Genomic DNA, 18,839 nt, shown 5'->3' with positions numbered 1-18,839 from the left:
ACCTGAGTTTCGGCGGTCGGCACCGCTGACCGGCCGGCCACGTTCCGACCCGGAGTTATCGCCGCAACCGGCCGTAACTCGGCTGACGGTCCGACCCCGCGGAGGGACGAGCGGATATGACCCCACGGAGGGACGAGCGGACAGGAACTCGCGGAGGGACGAGCGGATATGACCCCGCGGAGGGACGAGCGGACAGGACCTTGCGGAGGGACGAGCGGACAGGACCGCGCAGAGGGACGAACGGACTGGACCCTGTGGAGGGACTAACTGACAGGACTCGCGGAGGGACGAACGGACAGGACCCACGGGGGAATGGACGGACAGGACCCGCGGATGGGTGAACGGACGGGACCCAGCGGGAGAAGGGTCCCGCCCGTTCGTCCCTGCCCGTGGAGCTTGTATCCATGGGCAGTCAGATCCCGTCGCCCGGGTACCAGCGAATCTTTGTCGGGCCGACCTCGCAAGCTACGTTGTCTTAACCCAGGCATGTTCAGCTTGTCACTAAAGTAAACCTAAAAGGCCGATGCATCTTGCTGAAGTCGTTGTCGCTTGAAGCAGCTTATATTTCTTAGATGTAATCCCCGCTTTAATCCAGCGTGATAAACCGGTTTAAAGATGCGACTGGCGGCGTCCAAATCATCGACATAAAAAACTTCTTTCATTTTGACCCTCGCCTATACACAACATCGTTTTGGCACAACATGCCCAGTCTCCCAAACCTACCACGATGTCCTCGCACCTGTCTGGGCCCGCCTTGTGCCGGCTCTAGCGGCACGCCTGCGTTCGCTGTCTACCGTGCCGCGCAAGCTACCGCGAAGCGTGGCTGCCTGCGGCTGCCCGTGCCGGCCGGACCGCCCCAGTTGGAGGGCGCGCGCCGGCCCCGGCTCCCCCCACCAGTGTCGCCGCGATCAAACGGCCGCGCGCCGCACTTGTCTACTTAGACAGATGAGAGATCACCCTTGGTATTGCGCTATAACTCCAATCATCGCGCCGTAATCGTACCTCATCGCGTCGTAATCGTCACAGGGCGACGGAAACCGCGTTAAATTTTTAATATAGCTGTTATTTCGGCGTCGGTATAATGCTGTTAGGGCGGCGGCGGCAGAAGGGTAAAAATATAATTTTTACAAATTGACATGCTGTCCCGAGGGCGTCCGCGGTCGGCGGGGAGCACGCCGCGTCACCGCGGTAGCAGGACATTCAGCAGCCGCGTCACGTCTTTTTGCCAGCGAACAGCGCGTCAACAACGACTGACAATATGCCACAGAATAGTCGCAGGCGCTGTACAGAAGCGCCGGCCGGGCGGGCGCGAAGAAACACGGCCGCTGTTCTCGTTTGCTTACGTGACGGATGAGCTGCTAGAAAGACAGGCGGGTATCTGTTTGTTTATGCCTGAATTTGCATACGATTTCTGCCAACATCCGACGCATTGAAGGCGGAGACCGCCAAACGTGGTGCGTCGCCGGCGCCACATTAGCACAGTTGCGTGCTGGCCCCGGGCGGCCATAAAAAGATTTACTGACACGCTCCAGTTTGAGATCTTAATAAGCGCCCATAGATCAGCGGACCGGCTGTCGTCCATCACGCGTGCGGAGGAGGGTGAGAGTGGGGCATGTATCAGTGACCGCGGTCGACGCCAATTATGATCCATTGCCCGCGTTTTGGACGTCCGACACGCTCATTTGTTTACACGGGCGCCGCCCCCCACGCCGAGCTCCGCCGAGTGGAGCGCCCGCCGCCACCGTCCGGCCGGCCGCCCAGAAAACACAGCCAACCCACAGATGTTTGTGGAGTACTCCAGTGAATAACCAATAAGGTGGAGCGGAGGCATTTGTTGGCCGTAATGGCCTTGCTCGCAGCCGATTCGGAGACGTAAGCGATTCGTCCGACTCGCACGGCCGAAAACAATAGGTGCCGCGCCCTGCTTTTGGAGGCGGGCGCGAGCCGCTCCGGAGCGCCGGAGAGAGAGAGAGAGCGCGCGGGAGCGCACCGCTTCGCCGATAATCGTACATCACGTTGAATTCCTGCGTCTCCAAATCAGATAGCGGCGCTCATTTTCCTGCGAGTCCCCTAGGATAGGCATCATCACTATTTTTGTCCCATTGTGTGGGGCGATCGGCATTCGCGATAGACGTGCGCAGGGGCGACTGAGCTGGGCAGCGTCGGGCGGCACCGCTGGCCGGCGTCGGCGCCAGCCCGCGGCCCGGCCGCTTACTCCGGCGATCACGCGAGGACGCGCCGGCGCACTCTACGACAGCCACTCGCGAGAAGCCCGTGCCGCATGCTGGAGACTGCACCAACCGCGGAAATGATGGCGTAATTGTACAACTCACTGGGTCGCACGGGTCAGCACGGCACGGGTCCTCAGCAGCACAGCATACCGTGCTGATTACGACATGATTTATGTGGGCGACAAACAGCTGTTTGCAAAGCCTGGTCTGCACGCGCATCTGCACGCGCAGGCCAGCTTTGATGCGCCACAGACAGATGATTCGGGGCCACACCAGTGCAGCGTGAGATACTGAGCTGCTGGTGGTGAGAGGTCACTGGGTGCGTCTCACAGGGAGGTTGTGCCCGTCTATCCGGACAGGCAGACGACACCGTCCCGGAGGAAGGCCACCGAGAGCAGCGTCCGTTTTTGTCCGGCGAGTGGGCCGCAGGTACGCAGAGTGCCGCCTCTGCCCTCACCCTTTGGCCTTTTGTAGTGATGAAGCGGCCGACTGGGGCACAGCCGGGCAGGACAGCCTCCGCCATCGACCCCCGGCGCCGGCCCTTCTTCAATGGTACCCTCCGAGCGCACGTTTTTCTCCGCCGGGCGAGAAAAACCCGGTAAGCCGTGTAAAAACCTCCCCGGCCGGCTAGATAAGAGCAACACGATACACGGGTGCGCTGACTGATGGCGGCCGGCACCTCCCGGCGGCGGCTGGCCACCAGCACCGGTCGGCCACCGACAGCTGCCATGCGCCACCAGCCGTGTCCGCCCACGGACAGCTTCTGGGCTCCGGTCGGGCACCGCGCCACAGCACATACCACGCGGTCGTGTTTAATTGGCCGCTTTGTTTAGCGTTGTTTGCATTTTAGGATGTCCGCTGTTTCGTGTGTTTGCGTACCGGGCCGCTGTATGCGCCGCAGCGGGCACTCCCAGGCGCCGGGGTCTCCCATGTGCTGGGCACTCCCAAGCGCCGAGCACTCCCAGTTGCCGCACGTCCGAGGCGCCGGGTTCCCGAGATGCCGGGCTCTCTCAGGCGCCAGGTGCCCCAGGCGCCGATTGTCCGAGGCGTCGTGTGTCCGAGGCGCCGGGTGTCCCAGGCGTCGTGTGCCCGAGGCGCCGGGTTCCCAAAACGCCAGTCACTCCCCAGCCTCTAGCACTCCCAGGCGCTGGGGTCTCCCATGCGCTGGGCACTCCCAGGCGCCGAGCACTCCCAGGTGCCGTGTGTCCGAGGCGCCGGATTCCTGAGACAACCGGGGTCTCTCAGGCGCCAGGTGTCCCAGGCGTCGTGTGGTCCGGGGCGCCGGACACTCACAAGCACCGAGTTCCTGAGACGCCGGGTACTCCCAGGCGCCGGATTCCTGAGACGCCAGGCTCTCTCAGGCGCCAGGTGTACCAGGCGTCGCGTGTCCGAGGCGCTGGGCGTACCAGGCGTCGCGTGTCCGAGGCGCCGGACGCTCATAAGCACCGGGTTCCGAGACGTCAGATATCCCCAGCCGCCAGACACTCCCACGCGCCGGGCACTCCCAGGCGCTGAGCACTCCCGGGTGCTGAGCACTCCCAGGTACCGCGTGTTCGTAACGCCGGGCACTGTCAGGTGGCGGACACTCGCAGGCGCCGAGTACAACCAGGCACCGAGCACTCCCAGGTGCCGTGTGTCCGTAGCGTCGGGCACTCTCCGACGCGGACACTCCCCGACGCGGACACTCCCCGACGCAGGACACTCCCCGACGCAGGACACTCCCCGACGCAGGACACTCCCCGACGCAGGACACTCCCCGACGCAGGACACTCCCCGACGCAGGACACTCCCCGCGCAGGACACTCCCCGGCGCGGACCACTCCCCGACGCAGGACACTCCCCGACGCAGGACACTCGCAGGCCGGGGTGTCCGCGTGGAACCACCAAAGTGTTTGCAGTCTTCTGCCAAGGACAGCCGTGCACGCCGGATGGCCCACGGGCGCAATTCACTGCCGTGAACACCCTGCGCATTAACAAACCGTTTATGCATGCATGGGCTCACCTTTAACACCAGGCCGGTGATGGGCCGACGCAGGAGGGAGCCGCGCCCAGAGAACGCCTCCCGCCATGTCTGACAATGCCGCATGGCGGCACGGCATGCAGCGGGTCGGCGCTCTGCCGCGTCCCTGCAGCAGCTGGCAGAGGAGCCGACGGCCGCGCCGCGTCCCTGTTGTACCGACACGAGAGGCTGCGTCCCTGGCGTACCGCCACCAGAGGCCGCGTCCCCGATGTACCGACACCAGAGGCCGCGTCCCCGATGTACCGCCACCAGAGGCCGCGTCCCCGATGTACCGACACCAGAAGGCCGCGTCCCCGAGTAACCGACACCAGAGGCTGCGTCCCCCGGTGTAACCGACACCAGAGGCTGCGTCCCTATGTACCGACACCAGAGCTGCGGTCCCCGATGTACCGACACCGGAGCTGCGTCCCCCGATGTACCGACACCAGAGGCTGCGTCCCCGATGTACCGACACCAGAGGCTGCGTCCCCCGATGTACCGACACCAGAGGCTGCGTCCCCGATGTACCGACACCAGAGGCTGCGTCCCCGATGTACCGACACCGGAGGTTGCGTCCCCGATGTACCGACACCAGAGGCTGCGTCCCCCGATGTACCAACACCACGCGCCGCGCGCTATGTCGCGGCCAAGCGACCCGGCCGCGGCGACATCGCTAATGTGCAGTCTCTCCGCAGCCCGTAGTATGTGGGGTGAGGGAGGGCGGGGGGGGGGGGGGGGGGCAAGTTACCGACAAGCTGGCTCGACCGCCAGGTATCCGCGGTGCAGCGTAAACAACGGCCAGCCCGCCGCCCGACTCATTCATGCCTGCCTGAGATGTGACGTCACTGGTCGTGCCCGATAATTTAATTGCCCGCAATGATGTGTGTCGCGTCGGCCAGAATACTGATGGTGGCGCCGCGGCGCGCGCGGCACCGGGCCGGCCAATTGGTCCATTTCGGGGGCGGCCCGTGCCGCCCGACGTGACTGGGAATGAGCGGCGGCCGTGCCGAAATCACACGGCGGCGCGCCTCTGAAGCGGGAGGCGCCGGGCCGCCGGGATGACACGGAGAGCCGGGCCGGCCGGACGGCCGCGCTCTCCGCCCGCCGACGCGTGTGTGCCGGCAGTGGGCACACCAGTCATGGCCCTCTGCAGGCCTAGGCAAACGAATGAAATAGGTCCGCTTACACGTAAATGATCCAATCACTCTTGGTGTGTTTTCTTTTCATGGAAGTTGAAAGTCATGCGGTAAAACACCTTAGTCAAACAGGGACAAAGGCGTCCAAACATTTGAAAGTCTGGAATTGTTCATGGGCGGTAAAAGTGGTCAAGCGAGATGTATCAGAACCCTAAGAATTTTGTCCATAAACTTGCTCAATGGTCGAATGAGCCAATTCCAAGAAATCATGTTCGAGCACCATCATAATGCATCCCTAAATCCTGCTGCATTGCGAGAAACTCGCATGACGGCTACCTCAAAGCATTATGTGTAACACTGCAGCTGGAGATGTTATCAATCGGCACTTCTAAGAGCTCCCGCGGCCCGGCTTAATTAATGTTCCATTGGCCTGTCGTCGCCGTGAGTAAGTCGTCCTGAATGGTGGTACTGTCAGCGCACGGCCGCAGTCGCCGCGGCGGTAGACCGGCCCGCCGCGCCCGGAGACTGCAACGCCAGCCGCGGCCAGCACCGGCGTTCCGCCGATACCGTCTGATAACCGGCGCGGCCGCCGCACGGGTTATGTGTTTGAATGGCCCTGGTCACCTGCCACATGCAAATGCCTGCTGACATATGCGGCGCACCGACGCGTTCGTTGGCCGTGCGGCGATATGTCGGAGATTGTGCCGTGCCCCGGCCACGGCCGGCGGGGCCCGGGGCACGCTGGCCGGCGCGGCAGACGGCCAGCCGCCCTGCTCCTGCGCGACGCCACCAATCACAGCTCCCCGGACGCGCACGTGCTCCGCTCCCCAGCGTAGGCGAAAACAGAGACGTGCCAGCGTGGGCGTGCCTCAGCCGGCGGCCTGCAGCCGGGGCTGAAGCGCGTGAGACAGCAGTGGCGCAGCGACGGACAACGGCGTATGACCTGAGCCTCGGGGTACTTACCCTGACTGCGCCGGCTGCATCATCTCTGGAGACCAGTGTAATCTGCAAACAGAGTGACACTGTGAGGCTGCTGAGCTGTAGGCCGACTGCATGTGCGTCTCTGTGCTCGCATCTGTGCGACAAACATCATCTAACGTCGTGCCGGGCGCGGCACATTCGGTGTGGCGGACGGCGGCCGTGTGACAGAACTAGTCTTTGCATTGTGCATTCAGCTTCTGAGCTCGCGTGTGACGCTCTATTCAGTTCCGGGAGACTCGCGACTATATGGTACATTTCAGTCTAGAAACTACAGCTGTGCTAAGTTCAGTTTCAGAGGGCAGGTGTCAGTTTGATAGAATTGGGCAGCCTCAGTTGTAGGGTGGAGACGTCAACAGTGAGCTGATGCAGCTTGAGACAGGTCAGGGAACTCCAACTGGAGCTGCGGCCGCCCTCCGTCCCTCCACTCCTCTGAGCGGAGCCAAGATAGTGATCCGGGCAGTCCCCTGTCCCTCTGCGCCCCCTAAGCGGGGCCGGGCAGCGGATCAGCATTCCTCCGTCCCCAGCAGGTTCCGAAGTCCTCCGTCCCCCTGCGCCCCTGAGCGGGGCCGAGGCAGCGGTCCGGTAGTCCCCTGTCTCTTCTGCGCCCCTGAGGCGGGGCCGGGGGAGCAGTCGCTACAGTCTCCACATCCCTCCACGCCCTGAGCGGGGCCGGGGCAGCGGCGCCCACCACAGGCCGTCCGGTCGGCCTCAGCAGCCTGCCTCCTCAGGTGAGCTCGGCCGCCTATGATCAAGCCGATCGCGCCGCCAGCGATGCCCGCCGCTCATGGCCCGTCAACACGCGCCACAATAAACACTAAATCCACGTCACCCTGGGTTTTCGCTATTACAAAAAATGAGCTGAATTAGCATATAATTTCTGGGAGGGTTGGCAACGGCGGCGAGGGCCTGCGGCGATTGTTGCCAGCGGATGACCGCGTGCAGGCCTCCGCCGATAACGGTCCGATCGGCTGCGGGCGGTACACTCGTCCCGGCCGCGCCGCGAGCGGCACCCGCGCCGCGCTCGGCGCCGATGTCCCCGAAGTCGTCCGTTGGAGGCTGGGCGCTGCGGCGTGCCCGGGCGGCATCGGGTTGACGACAGGAGAGCAGCCTGGCGTCGGCCGACACAATGCCGGCCGGTGGGGGGGGGCGGGGGGAGGGGGGCGTGCCGCCGAGCGCCACGCCCGGTTGGACGCGGTCACGCCGCTGGCCGGACGTGCCGGCAGGACCGGCCTCTCTCGGGAGGGCATCTGGCTGCAGCGTGCTTAACGTCCGCGCCGGCCTGAACAGTGGCGTGATGTGCCTGGAGAGCGCTAAACTACTGCATTAGCTGTGCTGCCAATTACGCTCATGAGTTTAGGGCGATGTGTGGACTGGCTCCACGAAGAAGACATTTTTGCACACATGCCTTCTAGATAAGAGCTGATCGTAATCGCCCTCTCTGGTTAAAATATACCACGCAATTACCGTAATAAACTAAGCCCTGGCCCATCAAGCACGTTCCTGCAGAGATACGTTCTTCCACGCAAGAGCTGTTGGCTACTGGTGCTCCCATTCAGGCCACTTTCACGCAGCGACAGCCTTGGGCGTTGCCGCTCCCTTTCACGTTGCAGTTAATTTTCGCGCCGATTTCTCGGCTAGTTTTACAGTTTTACAGATAGGTTGTGACTTCGGGGTGTCTCCACACCACACGCTACTGTTGAAATGCTCTGAGTTGAGGGATTCCAGGTTTTGACGTGAAGCGTTGTGGACGGCGACAGTCACGGGGAGCGGTGATGTGGACGGCGGTCGCGTGGGGACGGCATTGTGGACGACGGTCGCGAGGCACGGCGTTGTGGACGGCGGTCGCGTGGGCGTTGTGGACGGCGGTCGCGAGGTACGGCGTTGTGGACGATGGCCGCGAGGGACGGTGATGTGGACGGCGGTCGCGAGGTACGGCGTTGTGGACGGTGGCCGCGAGGGACGGTGATGTGGACGGCGGTCGCAAGGGACGGTGTTGTGGACGGCGGTCGCGAGGGGCCGGAAAATGAATGGAAATCCCGGAGCGGCGTCTGATCCATTATACAGTGCGCGGTGCGGCCGGCGTGATTCAAACAATGGTCGGGCCGTCAGCCGCCGCTGTTTGGACTAGGGGCGGACGCGGCCGACGCGGCGAGACCGGCCAGACTCCAGTCTGTTGGGTTACGCCAACGCGGGGCGTCTCCGGCGGACGCTGCCTGCTCTCGGCGCTGGCTGGGGCGGCGGCGCGGGCGGCGGCGGCCCAGCGCCGGTCGGCCCGTCGGCCCGGACCACAACGCGTCCTGTCGGGCCCAGAGACGAGCGGCGGTGGCCGCGCTCTGGCCGCGCTCAAGTGGAACCGAGTGGCTGGTGCTTCTTGCCACTCATGGCCATTGATGGATACACCGAGGTGAGGACAAGGATGAGAGGAGAGAATAGAGGGGCGGGGAGAGAAAAGACAGATGGAGCACCAGTCTGGAGGGATGGAAGAGGTACGTAGAGAGGAGGAGGAGATAAAAATCAGGCAGAGGAAGCGATATAAAAAAGACAACGGACATCAAACCATACGCACAGACTGAAAAACAGGCGGTCGCGCACCTAAGCAGGCGATGAGGATTGCGGCACACAGACTGCATGTGTGATCTGGGCGGTGTGGGCTTGGATGAGTCCTGGTGGGTGCTGGGATTCGCCAGTGGTGTCCTGACCAGAAATCAGACATGCCGCGTCATCTCCGGTGAGCGGGGCAGGCGTACCAGGCAAGTGGCCGAACGTCCGTTTTTTGCCGGGCCCCGGCGTCTGGCGACGCCGACTGGGGATCAGCACGAGGCCGTTTTTGGCCCGGCCTCCACGAAGCGCAGGAAGGAAGTACGCTATCAACAGTCATCTGCCGCGACAACTGGCGGCGAAGAAAACATTTAATGAAACATGCTTTATCATAATTTACAGCATGGATGTGCAGATAGTGGAAGGTAATGTGGCCCGGAAAAAGTGGCCGCCGCGCTCCAGCGAGCAGCCGCGCAAAAAGCTGCGCGACGGCATTCCCGGCGCGGCCGCCGGAGAGGTGGCGCGGGGACACGAGATCGGTGCATCCCGGCGGCTGGGAGGCCCGGCTGCGGCGACACGAGATTGGTGCATCCCGGCGGCTGGGAGGCCTGGTTTCGTCCCTCCCCTTCCCCTTGCCGTTCCTCCGTCTGAGGCTCCGGCTTGGCCGCATGGCCGAGATCATGGTCCGCGAGAACAGCGAGCCGTTGTCATTGTTCCTTGACGACGCACGCAGCCACTGAGGCTATATGGCGCCGTCTGCCTCTCCCCATGACAGGAAGGGCGGGCATCGCAGGAAATCGAACCTGTACCTTTGGTCTTCCAGACGCGCAGCGGTGAACGCAGACGGGTCAACCGCTACGCCGTCGGCACCCCCAGAGAGCGCTGAATTGGCCAGTCTATCTGTCCACTTGAAGCGAGAAATCATTACGGAAGGTAAATGTCACACCCTGAACTGGGCCACCAATCGTCGTTACAAGCAGGTTGATCAGGTAACACCTGCCGGTCAGAATTCCCTTGATCCATTTACCTCCGGTCACGAAAGAGCAATTCCACTGTGCTTCGTCTGATACGAGGAGTGATAAACCGCACCACCGACACCCGGCGCTATTCAATTGTCATCCAACTGCAACGAATTGCCCCTCGTGCTTTGCAGCTATTAACATGCGTGCAATCCACGAATGAGCCCTTCCCAGAAACGGGCAATTAATTCACGGATAGCCGATAAATTAGCTGGTCGCCGGCACGGCGTGCCGGCGCGCTAATTACCGGGCCCCTGTCACAACACGCCCCAGCACAGCACCAGCACGCGCTCTGGCCGCCCTCTGTCCGCGCCGACACCCGACCACGCCAGCGAATCACCGGGCCAGACGTGATTAGCGTTTGGTGGCGGCGGGGCGGCCTTGCCGGCCGCGCGCCAGCCGTGAATCCCGATTGAGGTTTGGCATTCTGCCGGTGTCACCTGGCGGCGGCCCTCGTCACGCGCCCGCGCGCGCCCGCCGCCGCCAGCACGTCCGCGCCGGCCGCCGCCGGCCGGCCAAGGTGGCGCGCATGCAAATGAGTGATTACGGTGGCGCACGAGTGAGTGGGGCGTGGCCGCCGCGGCAGACGGCTCTCGTCCATGGATCGGCGCACCCGAGCCAGACGAAAAGGCGCCAGCAGTGCCGATGACCAGTGGGGCGGGACTGGAAGACAGCCGGCGGGGTGCGTGGCGTCCGGGCAGGCCGGTCACGCCCACCTGTTTATGCAGGTGATGTTGGCACGGCGGGAGACCGGCCAATTCCGGACAGAATCGGTGCTTCTTATGGCCCGAGAGTGATCTCATCAAATGACTGAAACCGTACGTCGCCGACTTATGGTATCGGTCAACTCGCTTACAATCGAATGCTCAACCGTACAAATATGTTGAGTGTCAAACCGAGTACCCTTGTCTGCAAAATCGTACATATGTTCACAAAGCTAGCAGCTTCCGGCCTCGAACGAGCATTGATACGAGGCCTGAGAGCGGACGACAGAAGTCGCATGCGGTGGAGGCTGTGTTCTAGTGAGTGCAGCGCCAGTGAGACGCCCGTCGAGTCGAGGGCGCGCGTCTGTGGAGAGCTGGCCAGCCCGACGCTGCAGCACGCGCTGGCACGGCGGTGCTCCTGCGCGGAGCAGCGCGCTCTGCAGCGTCGGTGAAGAGCCGCCAGTGACAGCCGCCTGGCAGGGGCGGCCGGATCGACAGGTCAGCAGCCTGCAGCCCGGCCGGGGCCACAGCTGGTGCGCCCCGCGGCGGGGCTGCCACCACACCAGGTGAGCCGGCAGCTACTGCCGAACATCGGCGCCCTCCGCCTCATGGCAGGAGCGAGAAGCCAACGCCTCCACCGTCCGGTGGTTCAGATCTAGTGACTCTGCTGCAGGTCTGCACTTCCCGTGGTATGAAGCTTCGCCTATCCATCCAAGACCCGTGGTGCGGTGGGCGGCTGCTCGGCTCGCGCCGTGCTCTGGCACTTCGGACGGCGACCGGACACCGATGGACACCGGACGGCCGGCAGCATCACACAACCGGCTCTCTGGCGGTCAGCAGAGCAGGCCGGCTGACACGGCCGGCGCTCTGACAGCGGAGCACGCCGTCCGTCCCGCCGCCGGCCCCGCTGTAAACGGCGCCGATCAAGAGCTCCGACACGGCTCCTCCCGCCTGTCAATAGAGGGTGTCGATAGAGGGGGCGCGGCAGGGTCGCCTGTAAAAGCCCAGCCTCGACCCGCGATATATCAAAGTCCTCACAGATGTCACCCGCCGCGGCCGGTAGATGCACCTCGGGCGGGGGAATCATGGCACGATAGCTTTTGTTCTTTTGTTCCAAGCCCGATTCGGCCACAAAATGGACTGTGAAAGCATTGTCCACCTCCGCTCGGGGGCTTCTACGAAATCGTAGCCGACCTCCGGAGAGGCCGCGCGTCCGGTGGTGGCGCCGAGCGGCGGCGACTGGCGCCGGCCGCGACGGTCCTCCCCGGCGCTCACGACAGGGCCGCGAACGATGACATCAGGGGGGGGGGGGCGCCCTGATGACATCAGGGGCGCCCGCGACCGGGCCACGAACGCCTGCCCCTCCGATGACATCCGAGCGCAGACGGCACGCCGCCGTCGCCGCGTGATAATGTGAATTTACATGGAGATACGAGGTAATTACGGCCGATAAGGTGGCGGTATCCGGCGACTGCGGCCGCCGCAGCGCCAATGCCATCTGGCCGATCGCGCCTGGCCGCGACGCGCCCGCCCAGCCCACAGCTAAGTGCACCTCGCAGTCGAATTCCTCAGATGGCAGATAGAGTCGGTGCCGGCTCAAAATGCCACTTATTCGAGCGGCCGTCCTGGAGCGGCGCCGGACGCTGACGCTGCGGCGCCGGTGACGTGGCTCGGCGCTGCGCCGGCGCGTCTGCCGCCTCACATCCGACCGGCCGCTGTCGGCTGGCAGCCACCCGCCTCAGCGCCCCGCTGCCCGCCGGCCCACCCGCACCACGTGCTGGTGGTGGACATGGGCACAGATCCATCGCAGGCAGACAGTGTTAACACGACGCCACGCCATATATTGCGTCGCGTACACATCGTCCGTTATCGTATCTCCATCGTACATAATATTTGTCACTTTCCAGCTGTCGTCTCGCCCAGCGTATGCGACCAGCTCCGGCTCCTGCGCGGTCGCGACTTGTGACACTTGTTGCCATCGCCAGCTTCCAATCGGTCTTCTTGTTACTATGTCCAGTCTCAAGCGAGACATCACATCCTACTCAGTCAATCAGTCATATCCTCTCATATCCATAACATACTCAGTCAATGAGTTTCCGCGTTGCTGCCTTCTGCTGCCCGATGCTGCTGCGGACTGTCTTCTGGAGGTAATACCGTTTGTCGGTCGACAGTGCAGTTTCGGCCGTGTTCAGGAGTCGGCGTTTTATGCTGGTCGGTGGCTTCACTGAGGGCTGCGTTCTAGAGCCAGTGTTCTACTGGCGCCGACGCAAACTGTGTTCTGGAGTCGGTGTTCTGTGCTGCTCGGTGACGCCGCTGCATGCTGCCTTCTGCGCTCGTTGGGTCGGCACCGAGCGACGCTGCCCGCCCACTTGGACAACACTCCAGCCGTCCTCATGCAAATGCGCCGATCCACCGATCTGCAGACTCACTGTCCTTTATTGCTCTGGCTGCCCCTCCCCAGCCCGCCTTCCCCAGCTCCCGCGGCCCCAGAAGAAGCGTAATTGGTTGATCACCCATTGTGGGCGAGTGCGAGGCGCGTAAAAAGCTGCGGCCGAGTGCCGAGCGGCGGCGGCGGCGGCGGCGGCGGCGGCGGCGGCGGCGGCGGCGGCGGCGGTGGAGGCGGCGGCGGCAGCGGCGGAGGCTGCGCCCTATCGAGCCATCGTCCTCCGGCGGCGGGACAAGCGCAAACCGGCCCCGATCCGCCGCCGGCACCGGCGCTACCCGAACGGCCCCGAGCCGCTCCTCCGAGCGGCGCGCTTCCGTACAGCACGAAAACGAGAGCAGGGCGCCAGCAGCGAAACGGAGTGCATGGGCAGCGCATCAGGAGAAGACATCCTTGCCTGAGACCGGCTCACACCGACATGGCCGATGCGCTGCCCGAGAGCTTGCATAGCGGTCGGCGGCAGTGAGCGCGGTTTGAGGCCGGGGCAGGGGGCGGGCGCCATCACACCCGGGTCACACGGTCAGGGTACAGTTCTGCTGATCAGAGGTCAGCCATCAGGGACCCCGCGGTCGGCGGTCGAAGGTGCCGGCCGCCTACGGTCGGGTGGCTCTCTGGCGGAGACGTTTCCGGGTGGAAACCAGAAGGCATCAGGCAGATCCTCAGCAGGAGAGCGGTCTTGCCGGCGGCGGCGGCACAGTGCGAAAGCGCCCTGCCCCACCCACACACCCTCGCTATCCCGACTGCCGGCCGACGACGAGCATCTACTTACAATTGATATCGGCATATACGGGCGAGCTGCAATATATGAGATGTTCGGCGCCTGTCAAAGTCAAGGGCCCGGCCACTGCGGCATCCCTACGGCCGATCTCTGGGGTCCGGTTATTTCCGGTGACGCACAACCATTACCGAGGTCATTCTCCTAGACCATCCACAGGGGTGGAGGTCATTCTGTCCGGATCCAACCGGGGTAGAGGCCACTCTGTCCCAATCCACCCGTGCAGAGGCCACTCTGTCCAGATCCGCCGGGGCAGAGGCCACTCTGTCCAGATCCGCCGGGGCAGAGGCCACTCTGTCCAGATCCGCCGGGGCAGAGGCCACTCTGTCCAGATCCACCGGGGCAGAGGCCACTCTGTCCAGATCCGCCGGGGCGGAGGCCACTCTGTCCAGATCCACCGGAGCAGAGGCCACTCTGTCCCGATCCGCCGGGGCAGAGGCCACTTTGCACGACCATCCACCGGTGGCATCGGTCGGGGAGGAGGCGTCGGCCGATGCGGGGGACAGCTGCCGGCAGCGGTGCGCCGACCACGACTGCAGAATGCCGAGGCCGAGACGGCTCGGCTCGGCTCGGCGCGCGCTCACGTCCAGCGGCGGCGCGGCGTGACGGGCGGCCCGGGGGGTCGCCAGCCGACACCTCCTGACGGGGACAGCGGCGGCCGACAGCTCGGCGACAGGCCGGCGCGGCCGCGTCAGCGCGCGCCGGCCGCCGCCGTGCTGATGACCCCACAAACAGCGCCGGCAGACGGACACACCACAAAAAAGCTGGCCTCGCCGGCCGGCCCGCCCGGCCTCGCAGGCCCGAGCCGCCTGCTTGTTCCGCGTCCGACGTCTTTCATGCTTGGATTACTTCAAATGAAGAGGGAGGGCCGAGCCGGTAAATAAGCGCCAGCCGCTGAGACGAAGGTCTGCACAGCTACTTCACCTGCCTGTGCGCTGTGCAGCCGGCCCGGGGGTACAGCACCCGCTACCAGTCTGGGGTGTCACGGCCTAGTGCAGGAAGAAGAGCGGCTAGTGCAGGAATAGCGCTCTCTGTCGGGGGTGTACAGTGTGCCGTGTGTCGGGGTGTGTGCGGTGAACGGTATGTCGGTGCGGGGGAGGGGGGGGGGGGGGTCGCTGCGGTTCGGTTTGTCTCCATGAATTGTCCGTGAGCAGAGGCTGCGTTCCTTACAGAGAACTTACATGCTACGTTTTTCCACGTGATTCTCCCTTCAGCCGAGTGGCACGCGTGTGAGCAGCCCAATCCCAGCAAGCTACGCTGGAGTCTCGAGGGCTGATCGCACTGGTATGGGCTGTAGACTACCACAGCCAGTACGCGCTTTAGCATTGCCGCACAACCCGTTGGATTGTACAGTAGCGCTTGCCTGTTCGCACGGATTGCTATCTATGGACGGAAGTTTAACACATAGACTACATGTTTACTGCGCCTTTCTATGATATCAGTGAGAGCCTGGTGCATCGTTAGACAGGGGCATCCGCAACATTTTGCAATAAGGGGGGGGGGGGGGTAGAGCACAGATCAAAAATGAAAACCATGCTAAGCGCGCCGCAAGCGCCCGCAGTTTTCTTGTGTGCCGTAAAACAGCTTCGCATGTTCCCAATCTTTTTTATTTTTACTCGTCGACATTGAGATTCTGCTGTCAACATCTAGCCGCGCTCATCTTAATGTGTGCCATATCATTGGATTAGTACGGGGGAGGTACCACGCGGCTAGTATGCCGGCTACGTTTTAAATCAACATCAAGATCCTTCTACATTTAAATCGAGATGCTGCACGAGCACCAGACTTCACTCGGTATTATCTCGGTGATAACTGCTCTATATGACTCGGTGATATTCTCTTTATATGACTCGGTGATATCCGCTGTATATGACTCGGTGATATCCGCTGTATATGACACGGTGGCATGTGCTGCCTATGACTCGGTGATATTCGCCTTTACAGAAAACAAGGGACACGCGACCACGCCCGCAAGACTGAGGATCGGACGATGCATACACTGCTCTGCTCATTCGCGGAATAAGGACTGCTTTCTCAGAAGTCATAAAGTGCGCCGAATTAAAATGCGGTGTGGAAACGAAACGTTCATCATAAACGTATCATACAACACTGGGTTTACAGTACAGTTGGGCGGCCCATCCACTATCTGATTGCATCGTTAAATGGGCGACGTAGAATAAAGCCTACACATTTTTTTGTGTTATGTTCCGTAGTGAAAGCATTATGATGTAGTCTTATGGATTTTTTAGAATAATTGGACTATGGACACAGCTTCGAACCATCGAACTTTCTCAGCAATGACCATTGCTCGCTTGACAACGTCGTTAAATCAGTGTTGTGTCGCAAAGTGAGGGTCGATTATTTTCAGCCAACTCCCAGCTCATGATGCCGAAACACCACGAGCGCAAAGGCTATCTTGCTTATATCACCTTCAGGCTCACACCAAAACGTTGGTCACGCTATTGATTACGACAGCCACCAGCCATTGCCTAACATTTCCCTCCAGTTATGAAGTTGTCTAATGAACATTGAAGTCGTGTAACATCAGGTTCGCTGTTGTGACGTACGAACTTCCTGGCGGTACGCATGACGCATTTTCCGTAGCCCCGCAGAAAATGCGCCATGTGCACACTTTTCTCTAAACCGTACGTGTCAGGCCACACTATTCTGCATAGGACTGTCTTTTGCTCATCGTTCCACCTTCCATAAACAATAAACGTAGCCTTTTCCGGTGAAACACTAAATCATTTTCCTAAGTTGTTTTCTGTGCATTACATCCAATCCTAGGCTCGTCACAAGCCTCCAGTTTCAGCCGGGCTTGAAGTGGAAACTAACCATTCCGTAAAGGAATTCTGCATCGGCCAGATCTGAAAAAAATTGACAACGGGAAAGCAGATTCAAGCTGCAGAAACTCGGGAAAGAATCAGTGCCTAGAGACAGTTTCGGTCAACCTGATCGAGTGAGCCCCTCCCGTCTGAGCGATTTTAGAGATCGACACCCTGCGACATACTTTGAGAGAGGTATCAAGACTTGCAAACAAAAAAACAACAGTTTTTCGCAGTCTGCTGCTTGACATTCAAATCTATTTTATGGAATTTGACTGCTGTATTCCTGCGCTAGTGGAACAGTTGTGTCAGTGGACCAGCATTGACACTACCCCGTTACTCATGCCTGCTTCGGCATTCCAATATTCATATACAAACATGGAGATTTACTGTTCAAATATCCGAATTGCCAACAATGTTGTTCACTCTCATATCAGACGAAATATGACGGCCAAACACCTTCACACACGATGTGAATTTCAGGTAAGAAACAGACCACTTCAAGAAGAAAGCTATCTGTCGATGGTCAAGACAAGATATTTGCAATTTTTATGCCGTTGTGCTTGCGTCAGAGAAATTGCTGCGACTGGCTAAAAATCCTTTTAATTTGTAAATGGGGCCTGCGACATTTTATTTTCATCACCAAGGCATCTTTATTTTCGTCAGCTGCCAGTCTCAGCATTGTGATCATTGTGCAAAATGGCGCTTTTCACATAGGGTCAACGGGAGCTAGGCAGATGTCATTCTGTTCCCTGTTGTAATGTTACGGCTCAGGAAGCCGAACCCATTGCAGGGGCGCAATTTGGTTGTTGTTCTGCATTATTTGTGTTCAAATTGTGCTTCTATACTCAATTTTCATCCGTTCTAAATCAAATGCAAACGTTTGGAGCAAAAGGCCCTAAGCGTCTTTTAAGGCCCCAATCCCTTTCAAGCAATGGCCACCAAACAATGAATCAGCTCTCAATGTTTTCATTCCTTTAGCCTTTTGGGTTGAGTCGCTGCGACCCCGGCGAAAGGCTTGCATGCAAATAGCAAAAACGTCTCCCGCATGCCTCCCTGCGCGAAGAGGCGACACCGTTCGTGCCAGTAGCGCCGCCACCACCGTCACTCCGTTGACTCGTGCTTCAGTAATGGGAGGTGGGTCTCAGCTAATAAAACAATGGTTAGTTGTTTGAAGCTCACATATCACTCAGCCATGTTGCCTGTGCGACTCTGTCCAGCGTTGGCGCTGGCAGTGCCGCCAGCAAAGACGCAATGTTCAATCGTGTTCAACAAGAAGTCAAGTTGAACGCCGTTTCACGCACTTAAGACTATATATATATATATATATATATATATATATATATATATATATACCGACGCCGCCTCCAGCCACATAGCATTGATTTGCATCTCAGTGCGGTAAGGTGCTAGGTGCAAAGTTATTCCAAGTTTTCAATGCTTACGTCAATGGGTAGTTTTCGGGGTGCGGAGACGCCATTGTCATTAGTGCTAGATCTTGCGGCGATTTGGACGGTTTGGACCTACCACAACTTGTTTTCCACATATATGTAATAAGGGGCTTCTTGCTAAGTGCCGAAACATCCCCTTCTCGCACGCACTGTGACCGACACCGGTGTGAAACGTCACGAAGGTTGAACCAGTCGTTTGCATTAAATTCAGGGTGACTCATCCACGCCTCCTTGCTAAGCAGCACAGAAAGTGTAAGCTAAATTCGGTTAAAAATCATACGGATGTTAGCTAATGTCTACTTTATACCATCGACCCACCATCCAGCGCTACGCCACGGGTGGCACCCGCACAGGCGCCTGTGGTGTTACCTCTTTACGTTGGGGAGCGGGCGCCTGCGGTGTTGCCTCTTTACGTTGGGGAGCCGGCGGGAACACATTGCTTTCTCTAAGCCTCCGGTGCCGGCGTCAACCGGCAGCTCCCTGCGAGTGGAGATGCTATATTTGTTGTTGTTCGAGCTATGCGACTTGTTTTTTGCACATCTCGTTTCCGCCACGTAGGTACACGAAAGGTGTCTTTTGCTAGGCGTCAAACACATCCCCTCCGCGCGCGCTGTGACTGGCATCGGTTCCGGACTGCAAATCTGATCATTTGGTCAAATATTCCGAAAACCCAACCGCTAATGTCCCTCACCAGTTAACATTTAATGCATTTCAGCTATCAGCGGTCTTCGTCGCAT

At 60.5% G+C, this 18,839-nt stretch overlaps 1 protein-coding gene across 1 annotated transcript in view; it reads right to left on the bottom strand.

Moving 5' to 3' along the window:
* LOC119094296 (protein trachealess-like) overlaps window positions 1-18,839 on the bottom strand; it is a 108,647-nt gene that overhangs the window by 63,573 nt on the left and 26,235 nt on the right. Inside the window, 1 exon segment of the mRNA XM_037217369.1 lies at window positions 6,330-6,371. Within this exon segment, the coding sequence (XP_037073264.1) occupies window positions 6,330-6,371 (42 nt within the window).

The sequence above is a fragment of the Pollicipes pollicipes genome, unplaced genomic scaffold (assembly GCF_011947565.3).
Source record: "Pollicipes pollicipes isolate AB1234 unplaced genomic scaffold, Ppol_2.1 Scaffold_4002;HRSCAF=4701_pilon_pilon_pilon, whole genome shotgun sequence".
NCBI lineage: Eukaryota > Metazoa > Arthropoda > Thecostraca > Pollicipedomorpha > Pollicipedidae > Pollicipes > Pollicipes pollicipes.
Note: the sequence above shows the minus strand (reverse complement) of the source record. Positions and strands in the feature narration are given on the sequence as shown.